General features: G+C 39.3%; 1 protein-coding gene across 1 annotated transcript; it reads left to right on the top strand.

Moving 5' to 3' along the window:
* Positions 1-7,048: 7,048 nt before the first annotated feature.
* LOC124012910 (heart- and neural crest derivatives-expressed protein 2-like) lies at positions 7,049-9,224 on the top strand. Its single transcript, XM_046326963.1, has 2 exons — positions 7,049-8,143; positions 8,553-9,224. The coding sequence occupies exons 1-2, from the start codon at positions 7,490-7,492 to the stop codon at positions 8,649-8,651; spliced, it is 753 nt and encodes a 250-aa protein (XP_046182919.1). The 5' UTR covers positions 7,049-7,489; the 3' UTR covers positions 8,652-9,224.
* The last annotated feature ends 2,170 nt before the right edge of the window (positions 9,225-11,394 follow it).

Raw genomic sequence — 11,394 nt, 5'->3', positions numbered from 1 at the left:
CTGTAACTTCCTCTTTAAGAGGCTCATCTGTCCTCCACTCATTACCTGTATTAATGGCACCTGTTTGAACTTGTTATCAGTATAAAAGACACCTGTCCACAACCTCAAACAGTCACACTCCAAACTCCACTATGGCCAAGACCAAAGAGCTGTCAAAGGACACCAGAAACAAAATTGTAGACCTGCACCAGGCTGGGAAGACTGAATCTGCAATAGGTAAGCAGCTTGGTTTGAAGAAATCAACTGTGGGAGCAATTATTAGGAAATGGAAGACAAACAAGACCACTGATAATCTCCCTAGATTCATTAAAAATCCTACAATGTGATTTTCTGGATTTTATTTTCTCATTTTGTCTGTCATAGTTGAAGTGTACCTATGATGAAAATGACAGGACTCTCTCATATTTTTAAGTGGGAGAACTTGTACAATTGGTGGCTGACTAAATGCTTTTGTGCCCCACTGTATGGGCTTGTTCGTCCGGACTTTGAAATCAAAGAACGCTAATATCACTCATGATGGATTTCCCCAATTCCCACACGTTGAAGCTGTACTCTCATTTTACCCTCTGTAGGGATTCTGTACGGTTTCTATCTCCGGTGCTTAGCGGTGGACAATGAAAAAACGCCTGGCTGCAAAGCACAGTAAGCACAGTGGATTAACTATGTGTTTGGTGTCACCATGTCTCCCACACCTCAGGCTTACACAATGAGATAGACACCCAGAGGACGATAGGAGGGACAATGGGAGAGAGGAGGAGAGAAAGAGGGGTTAGGGGGTGGAGGTTGGTGTGGGAGAGGTGAGGAGTACGGCTTTGAACCTGGCCCTTGGAGAGAGGGGGGGGAGAGTGAGAGAAGAAAGGGGTGAGTGATCAGAAGTGAGTGGTTATGGAAAGATGAAGAGGAGGAAGAGGAGGAGGAGGAGAGAGAGGGAAAAAAAGAGTGGGATAGTCGTTCCAAACACTGGACCGGGAGTGTAGATAAGGAGTGAGCGGGGTGGAAGAGGTGTAGAGGTAATGTAACACAATGGGCAGACAGTCCTGCCTTCTCCTCTCTCCTCCATTGTTCTCCAGCAAGGTCTGGCCTGAGAGAGAGAGAGAGAGAGAGAGAGAGAGAGAGAGAGAGAGAGAGAGAGAGAGAGAGAGAGAGAGAGAGAGAGAGAGAGAGAGAGAGAGAGAGAGAGAGAGAGAGAGAGAGAGAGAGAGAGAGAGAGAGAGAGAGAGAGAGAGAGAGAGAGAGTAAATACAACCCATATTTATTTTATTTATTTTCCCTTTTGTACTTTAACTATTTGCACATAATATGACATTTATAATGGATTCATTATTGTGGAACTTTTGTGAGTGTAATGTTTACTGTTAATTTGTATTGTTAATTTCACTTTAGTTTATTATCTAATTGACTTGCTTTGGCAATGTTAACATATATTTCCCATGCCAATAAAGCCCATGAATTGATATTAAAATGTAATTGGGAGAGAGAGAAAGAGACAGAGATAATCAAAGAGAGACAAAGAGAGAGAGAGACAGAGGGAGACACAGAGCGACACAGAGAGAGAGAGAGAGAGAGAGAGAGAGAGAGAGAGAGAGAGAGAGAGAGAGAGAGAGAAAGAGATAATCAAAGAGAGACAAAGAGAGAGAGACAGAGGGAGACACAGAGAGACAGAGAGAGAGAGAGAGAGAGAGAGAGAGAGAGAGAGAGAGAGAGAGAGAGAGAGAGAGAGACATATGAGAAAGTTACATGGCGAACTTCAGCAATTCACACAGACAGTAGTGTGTAGTGTGTAGGGATGATCAATGAGGTGATGGGGGAGAACAGGTGCTGAGTGACAGAGACTATGGGAGTGATGATTACTACAGATAACTATTATGGATGAGAGAGAAGGGAGGACAGAGGAGAGGAGAAGGGAGTTGTTGAAGGAAAAGAGAAAGTTCCCAAAACAGGTCTGACCTAATACAGGTAGTTCGACAGATATGTTTGACTTCAGTCATTGTTTATGATAATTCAACTTTTAAGGAAAAACGATGTATCATATTACGTGTACAAATGTGTGAACGGGATAGATGGATTTTGCTAACTTGTGACCGAGTTGTGTTTTGACTTTGACCCTGAGTTTATTGATCTTTACTCGCAGATAAAACTGAGGAAATTCAGAATTAACATCATAAGAAAATTGCTAAAGACTAACTTAAGTGGTTTCCAGTCACGCAATGCTACCCTAGCCATGTTCACCTCCTTGAGCTACCCGGCCAGCACTGGCCTCACTACTGACTGACTATAGCAGAGATAATGTGTTGGAGTGTGGGAGAATAGCTGCCTCTGCAGCTCCGTCTCACTATATGGATTCTACACATTCACAATTTGAGGAGAGAACTTATCGCATCCTATATGCCATTATACATTCCAATGTGGTTTTATTAAAAAAAAGGGTTATATGAATACCTATGTATGCCGTTTTGAAAACGGTTTATTTTAATGAACTTTTAGTTGAGTGGTTTGAAAAAATAAAAGGTTTTTGATTTTTAGTCTTCTCAATATTATCATTGGTTCTCTGTTGACGTGCTTGTTTTCCTTTGTTTTCAAATATGAATACATTAAAAGTTTATTCCTGCACTATATTTCATGTTGTCAAACGTTTGCTACGATGTGTGTGTTATTGAACATCTTTCTAACGTTAATATTTCGACAACCACTTATCTAGTACTCATGTTCTTATGTATCGTGTATAATTGATTAGTAATTGCACAGTGAACACGAGCCAGGCCCTGGGCTTTATGAGGAAAGGTAAACAATAGTTATTTCACTTTGGCCTAATCAGAGACGTAAAGAAGAAAAGACAAAACACGTTTTTTAAATGGCCTAATTAATATATAATACATAGCTAATTAATTCATGTGCATTATGTATAAGAAGGCCTATATTAGAGCCTATAGTAAAAATACGATTCAATTTCATTTAGGCGGCTAGCTAGCCTGCATGCGCACAATGCCAGGAATCTCTGCATGGTCCCTCTGATGTTTCGCGTCAAGCCTTTTGTTCCAAAAAATGAACATTCTCACTTCGTCCTCCTGTATATTAGACATGACAAGCATTCGCAATAACAAGCGCCAAGCATTTCAAAGCGTATTTATGGGATTTAAAAGGTGGTTCAAAATGGCTGTAATTCATATGAGCAGGTGAGTTGTATTAAAATCTCGTAAAAGTCCCTTAAATACAGCTTTTAGCCTGTTCTCTATCAGTCGACATTTCGGATGAGCTTAATGCCTAAATAAATTAAGTTACGGCGGTTGTTACGCTTACCTTCTTAGGCCTACCTGCATTAGGCTATAGCTCAGACCATTGCTGCTGTTATAGGTCATGACGGAGAGAGAGAGAGGTGATGTGAGCTTGTTACTGGGGTCAACAACGATAACGGCCAGCCCTGCTGTAAATCCAACCAACCGGACATGGCTGGATTGGGACATGTTTTGAAATAGCCAAATGGTTCGGTAATGAGACCTCGTGAGAGCTTGTATTGAGGGGAAATGGAGAAGTGCCCGCTTTTCAACCTATTTCACCGATTTCTAGGGCATATAGGCCTATATGTTGTGCATGTTGTAGGCCTATATGGGCTTTTATACTAGTTGTAGGTATTAAGTATTGTGGCCATCCAGGGATGCATTTTAGTCTGTTTGTATTTTGGGGTTGTTTTGGGATGTCAAGAAATTCTCAATATATATATATATTTTTTTTTTCAAGGTTTATAGCCCATCCTACAAATAACTGACATATTGTATGAGTACAGGATATCCGAATAACCCTATAAAGGTTATGGGTCATTACCAAGACCTGTCAGATCTCTACATTTGTTTTGTTTGTTTTTACAGATTATTTTAGATTATTTTTGTAATGAAAATGGCTATATAAAATAAATACAGTATTATTATTAAGGTACTGCTGCCTGTGACTGGAACGAATTGCAAACATCGCTGAATTGTTTATCTCCCTCGCCAACTTCAAACATCAGCTATCTGAGCAGCTAACCGATCGCTGCAGCTGTACATAGTCTATTGGTAAATAGCCCACCCATTTTCACCTACCTCATTCCCATACTGTTTTTATTTATTTACTTTTCTGCTCTTTTGCACACCAATATCTCTACCTGTACATGACCATCTGATCATTTATCACCAGTGTTAATCTGCAAAATTGTAATTATTCGCCTACCTCCTCATGCCTTTTGCACACAATGTATATAGACTCCCCTTTTTTTCTACTGTGTTATTGACTTGTTAATTGTTTACTCTGTGTTGTCTGTTCACACTGCTATGCTTTATCTTGGCCAGGTCGCAGTTGCAAATGAGAACTTGTTCTCAACTAGCCTACCTGGTTAAATAAAGGTGAAATAAAAAAATAAAAAATATTACCATGACTAGGCAATACAGAACTATTATTCCTTTAAGTCCTATTATTTTGATATGTATACATTTTGTCGGGCTATTTCGCTTAATTGCATGGAAAAAAAGTGAGAGTTTTTGTTAATTGAATTGAATTGCCACGCAAATAGCACTCGCAAAGACACTCCCCAATCGTCGGTTGAGTTCCGCCGAATATGTATATCACGTTCATCAAGCACTTCTCTCACGCTCAAATATTTGGCTCTGCATAACATGTATTTATTTATACAAATTCAGTTTCAGTTTCAAAGGAAATCAGAGAGAAGAGGAGAGGTTTGTAACAGGAGTCTGAACAAGTGACCTATAGGCTAATTATGTGTCATTAACTGGAGACTGGACGTATCTAAATGACTTAAAGAACTTCCATTCAGCCAGATGAATGACACTCCACCACCCCCACATACAACACTTAAACAAATATAAATCATGGCCCTTCTACATTCCTTTTTGAGTTTGGGATTTTTTTTTCTTTTACACATTCTCTCTCCTTTTCTCTGATCTGACACACATATCTAGGCTACACACACACACACACACACACACACACACACACACACACACACACACACAGACACAGACACAGACACAGACACAGACACAGACACAGACACAGACACAGACACAGACACACACACACACACACACACACACACACACACACACACACACACACACACACACACACACACACACACACACACACACACACACACACACACACACACACACACACACACACACACGTTCAACATGCGGTGTGTGGGCTGAATAAGATATGCCGAGGAATGTCCAAATGAAACAGCTCTTGTATGACAACTCGTTTATTCTGACCCCCATATGATCTGTAGTATTGTTCTACAGAATAAAATGGGTTTTTACCTCCTAGCAAATGTAACGGTTTCTCTGTGCAATTTAGTCAATTTCATTTACTAAGGCATCGTTAATGAGTATGGAACTGTATCAAAATACGCATTGTTCATTTTTAGGCCAATAGCCTCGACTACGTGTCAATTTCTTATGAGTTACCATGCAATGATACACTTGGTTTTATGCCAATTGAGATTACCATAAATACATATGGGCTTCGCCATCAACAACCTCGAGTCTAAATAAATGTTCAAATGAGCCCTGAAACTAAATTAGTCGAGTATTTAAATGAATTGTTTACCTTATCAGCAATCTGTGCGAAACAGGACTACTTTGCTTTAAATTGCGTCATCGGCTGGATTCTCCCTGGTCATTCAAGCCTATCGGTTTATGTATTGGCCTATTCCAGTACTGGAGGAAGGTCTTATGAAGAGTAGAACCTAAGGTTAATCTCTCTATTATATTCACATTTGCACCAAAATAATGCTATAATGAAATATGCATTATTTATTTGCAATGTAATGAAGAATTACAATTTAATTTCACATAGATATATAGTGTTTATATGCTAATATAGCAAACGCAGCCAACATTCTAAAGCCAGTCTGTTGTTTCAATGGGTGAAATATATTATACAACAAAAACGAAATAAATGTCAAAGCTGTGCATATCATATGTTGTATTTGAAATATACATATATATTTATATTTATTTATATATATATTTGATACATTGTGAGAATGGGCCAACGTGATTCCATTACGTTTTGCCTCTCATTTTACTCTCAAAATGACTTTACGCATAGTTTGCTATCGAATTGATGGACGTTTAGCCAAGTGTGCAATGATCGCAATTCGAGCAATAATGCATGTCAGTTAAAATCAATATGTCGAAAAAGTGCAGTATTTATTTTCTACACAGATAAAATATTAAATGATTATGTTGTTTGCTATTCGCATCATTTTCTTGTTTATGTGACACAATGTAGGATCATGCAATGAGGTTAATAATTGTTTTGCACGAGTAATATGGACTGTGACCAATGCGCTTGGTTTATTGATAAGGGACTTGGCCTACCTGAGACAGATCAAATATTCACTTTTAATATGAATACGAAACAGTGTCAGCTGTGAAAATCATAGGCTACTGTGAATAATATCCCTGTTTAAGGATTTAGCGCCTTTCCGTGCGCGTACAATAAATGCCTTGCTGCATTGATGACCGATATAATCGACCCTAGTGACATATCCCACAAAATGAAGTAGGCCTATTTCCTTGAAAGCTAACTTTTACATCAAGACAAGACGAGTTTCATGAATAAACTAACCAATCATGCGTTTGACTTTTATGCCTACGTATTTTTTGTTGTTGTTGAGTACAATCAAACGTGCAAACCACAAATAGTAATAGCCTACCACTAATCATAGGCATATCATTCTTAAAATTAGCCTACAACAACAGCTCCTAACGTTGACATTTGAAGGCAAAAAAAACGTCCATACCTCTCATTTTGTTGATGATTTTATAATTTCAATAGTCTAATTAGGCGGTGTATGGATTTTTCACAATCTTATTGTCATTAATAAAATATGTGGAGGCTGCCAATGCTTAAGAGGGGCCATTGAAATTTAGGAGCGAAAACACCCATCAATGTAGGTTATGTCCCTCCTCCTCTAAGACGTGATTGGCTCAGAGTGGTTTTGACGACATATATTAACCCAAGTCGTTCTAAAGATGAAGCTGTGACATGGAGATCAAACGGATGAATTCTGGTTGTGTGCTCAACTGAAAGGCTGTGTATTGCGTGCAGTGCACACTATAGCAGCTGGGATTTAGAGCTTTTTTGTTATCTGACGCCCTATTTAATGAATTTGGTCTGGAATCCATAAAGAGTTTGAAGGGGAAAAGCTCGACCCGAAGTGCTTGAGGACGCAGTTCATCAGGCGAAACATGCACTGTCTGTCTTCGTAATGGAAAATAATGAACTTTCTCACGTTGGGAATGGACAAATTGAGAAAAACGTGTAAGTAGCTGACAACATTCTTCTATATTCCACACCATAGACCAGCAAAACAGAAAAAAGAACGTCTAAAAACTCATACATTGCTGAAGTTTCGTTTAGGTGTCTATATTGGACAAATATAAATAGCAGTGCTTTTCAAATGACCAACTGAACCAAGTTACTTTTTATGAGAACAGCCTATTTTCCTAAAAATATTTTGGAGAACCTGACTTTAATCGGAGAGCGCGAACGCGTATTCGTTTCGTGGTTCGGTAGTAGCAGTTTGGTCTACTGCTGTGTCGCCATGAGTTTAGTTGGTGGATTCCCTCACCATCCGGTGATGCATCATGACGGCTACTCCTTCGCTGCAGCAGCAGCTGCAAGCCGCTGCCACGAAGAGAACCCCTACTTCCACGGTTGGCTGATAAGCCATCCGGAGATGTCTCCCCCAGACTACAGTATGGCACCCTCGTACAGCCCAGAATACTCCACCGGGGGCCCGGCGTTAGACCACGCACACTACGGAGGTGGTATCCCCGGGGCTGGCGTCGCTGGGATCGGGATGGGACCTCGGCCGGTGAAACGGAGACCTACGGCAAACCGAAAGGAGAGGCGCAGGACTCAGAGCATCAACAGCGCCTTCTCCGAGCTCAGGGATTGCATTCCTAATGTTCCCGCGGATACTAAACTGTCCAAAATAAAGACCCTCAGGTTGGCTACCAGTTATATCGCCTACCTCATGGACATTCTGGACAAGGACGAGCAGAACGGCGACGCAGAGGCCTTCAAAGCGGACTTCAAAAAGACAGAAGCAAAGGAGGAGAGGAGAAAGAAAGAAGTGGTAAGACAAATTCATAATTTCAGTTATGCATTCTTATGCAAACATGGAGTAGCCTCCTGCAAAGCTTGACATTATAGATCAGACATTTGCTTATTATCTAGGTTTGTAGTAGCCTATGCTGTGAAACTCAATAGGCTACAACCTTCTTAAGGCCTATAATATTTTGACATAAGCGACAGTAATACTGGTTTTATGGAGACAAGGTTGCTAAATGATACCTGTTCTAAACTGGCGTTATAAAAGTCTGTAAATATATTATAATTTTCCTAATAATTTAGAAATACCAACTTCATGCTCCCACACCACAGTAGGCCGAATAACAGCCTTGAATGCCGGAGAGAAGTGGTGATAAGTGACAAGACAGTAGTATTTCTCGACAACAATAACATACATCTGATTTTTCCAACAGAATGACGTTTTGAAAAACACAGCGAGCAGCAATGACAAGAAAACCAAAGGAAGGACTGGTTGGCCGCAGCATGTCTGGGCTTTGGAACTCAAACAGTGAATATCCTTCTTCTCCTCTCAAAAAAAGACTTGAAATGATGAAAAAGTCTTCTTCTAGACTTTTATTTGTACTCTCACGCTATTTAATGGAATATTTATGTGCAATTGCCGCTACGGAGAGTGGATATTTGAAGAGAAAAAAAACATTCAATTTTTAAGAGGAGGAGATACAACACCCTTTGGTAAGGGACTTTGTCATTGTCTGATGTTGTTGGTTGGATGTTTGTTGTTGTCCCAAGAGTAAATCAAACAGAAATATTGGACACTATGGTGTATGTGAAGTCGTTCTCAATCTATCCCTATCTCTCTTTCTGTCTCCATCTATCTCTCTTTGGATATAAATACCAATGGTGTTTGGCTGATGTCGTGGATGCAGTTCAAGCTAATGTTTTATTTGAAAAAAGTAATGAAGTGTTATGTTGTCATTTTTGTGGTCGTATACAGTATTTGATAGTGTTTTAAACAACTGTTTAGTCCACTCAATTGCACTTCCGTCCAGAGACGTGGAATTTAAATCATATTTGAGATGTAAACAATGTAATTAATTCAATAAACCACTGTTTTTTTAAACAAAGTCAACCACCTTGTTTCATAATTAAAGTGAAAATACGAGGCAGACTTTAAAGGATTTATTCTATACCAAACACATTCAAAGTAAAATATCGCTTGCAAGGTATGACATATTCTTTAAAAAAACAGTAGCTCTTCCCCTCGAATAGAAATAAAAGTATTATATAGCTATAGTAAAAATGAAATCATGCATGTTCTATTTGATTAGAGGTAGCCTTGGCCTCAATTTTATTTCAAACTAAGACCTATAGGCTTGCCTGGGCTCTCCCTTCCCGAGTCCTGTCAAACAGCACTCACGCGATACATCCACAACAGCTCCTCAAGTAGACACAGAAACATTCCCACGCGCAGGAGAAACTGTCTGTGTCGTGTTTGTAGCCTATTAGAACATGCGGGTTCTGACATAGGTGATCGTGTAGGAGATAAATATAGTCTAAGAAACAGCTTACAATGAAACTAAACATCTATTTTGGTGCACAGAAGATTTATGTGCAGTGCGCCAGACGAATAATTACGTTGTGTTCTTTTCAGTCAGCAATAAGCTGCCATAAGGGTAAATTATATTGTTTACGTCAAACGTATGTTCATGGGGGCTATGACCTATTCGACAGAATCACCAGGAAATGTATCCATGCTTCAACAACATGCAACACAGCTCATTGTTGTCATGTTCCTCCTTGATTATAGGCATCTTATTATTATCATGACGGCAACTTTGACGTATAGTATTATTAGTAGGCTGTTGTTACAGATTGATATTATTAGCCCTATCATTTAGATGATTGCTATTACATGCTAATTCCTCATTAACAGCCCGGCTAGTAGTGTAATATTGGTACCTATAGGCTAGTATCGTTGTTGTTGTCATTCAATATCACCAGGATTAAATAAACAAATAGACTAGGCGCACACTACTAGGCTGCACTATCTTGATTATAAGGATTGTAGGCTTACTAATAGGCTAGTATAGTGGAATAATTACTCAACATTGAGACCACTGAGTTAACCACAAGTGGTATATACTCAACAATAACAATGTGTATTATTTATTGCTGCTAGTGACTCCATTTTCCATGTTATAAAGTGATTCTCTATTTTAAATATTTTTCTAGTAACTGCATAATAGCTATAGGCTACTCTAATTTGATGGTCTAAGTAAACATAAAACTAGCCTTTCTTTAGGCTCCATGACCAACCCTTCTAAAGATGTAAACATAGTGGCAGAAATAGCATATATAGGCTTGAAATTCCATTGGTTAATTATGGCATTCCACTCTTCTCGCTCAAAACACAAGAGGCCGAGACAGAGCGGAGCCGGGAAAAATGTGTATTTTGACGTTAAAAGCTGGTTGGTCCGAGGAAGGTAGATTGTCGAGGCTCGAGAGAGGGCCCAGCTATCGGATGTTCGTGTGATTGATAGCGTGCCTATCAAAATGCGGCGCTGAAGTGTCTTTTTCGGGTTGGGGGTTGAGGGCGGACGATGAAACCTGTAGCCTTTGCATAGAATCATTTTGAATATGACTAATATCCTACTTTTGATATAAAATAATAGCCTATTGTTCTATAAATAGGCTAGATCATTTTGTTTTGAAATGCACGTCACTAATCAAACATTACAACGAAACCAAAAAAAACATTGCGTCTACAGCCTTCTTCACTTATCAATGTGTCAGCTGCGCAATTATAGACTGGGCCTGCAACATAAAAGCCTGTAACATAACATGTTGTATTTCACATGTCTATTTCACACTTTTGCCCACTGCATCACAGCTTGGTAAATATTTATTAGAGAGTAGACTGGATTTAAACTGCCCTAGGAATAATCGTTACTTGTCCTTTGAATGCATGGTTGGTGAGTAAACAGACCTCAGATAGGCTACAACAGACCAAAGGATTCTTCACGAGAAGCTATGCAATTAAAGTGACATCTACAGCAACGTAAATCAGAAGAGGATTGGACACGCCGAAGATATACAGTCCATCCGATTGCATTAGATAATTGTAACATGCAATTGGCTTGTTTCACGAGTCCGAAGTATGACAATTATGAATCATTTGTCTGTCTGTGTCAAGATGGCGTCCGAAATAGTATCAACTGGCTGTCGCGATAAAGAGATTAAATTGACCTGCTGCTGTATTATTTATAGAAGGATACAACTCATAGGCCTACACAT

Source organism: Oncorhynchus gorbuscha, linkage group LG24, assembly GCF_021184085.1.
Source record: "Oncorhynchus gorbuscha isolate QuinsamMale2020 ecotype Even-year linkage group LG24, OgorEven_v1.0, whole genome shotgun sequence".
NCBI classification, from domain to species: Eukaryota; Metazoa; Chordata; class Actinopteri; order Salmoniformes; family Salmonidae; genus Oncorhynchus; species Oncorhynchus gorbuscha.
The sequence above is the reverse complement of the archived record's forward strand: the minus strand, read 5'-3'. Positions and strand labels throughout refer to the sequence as shown.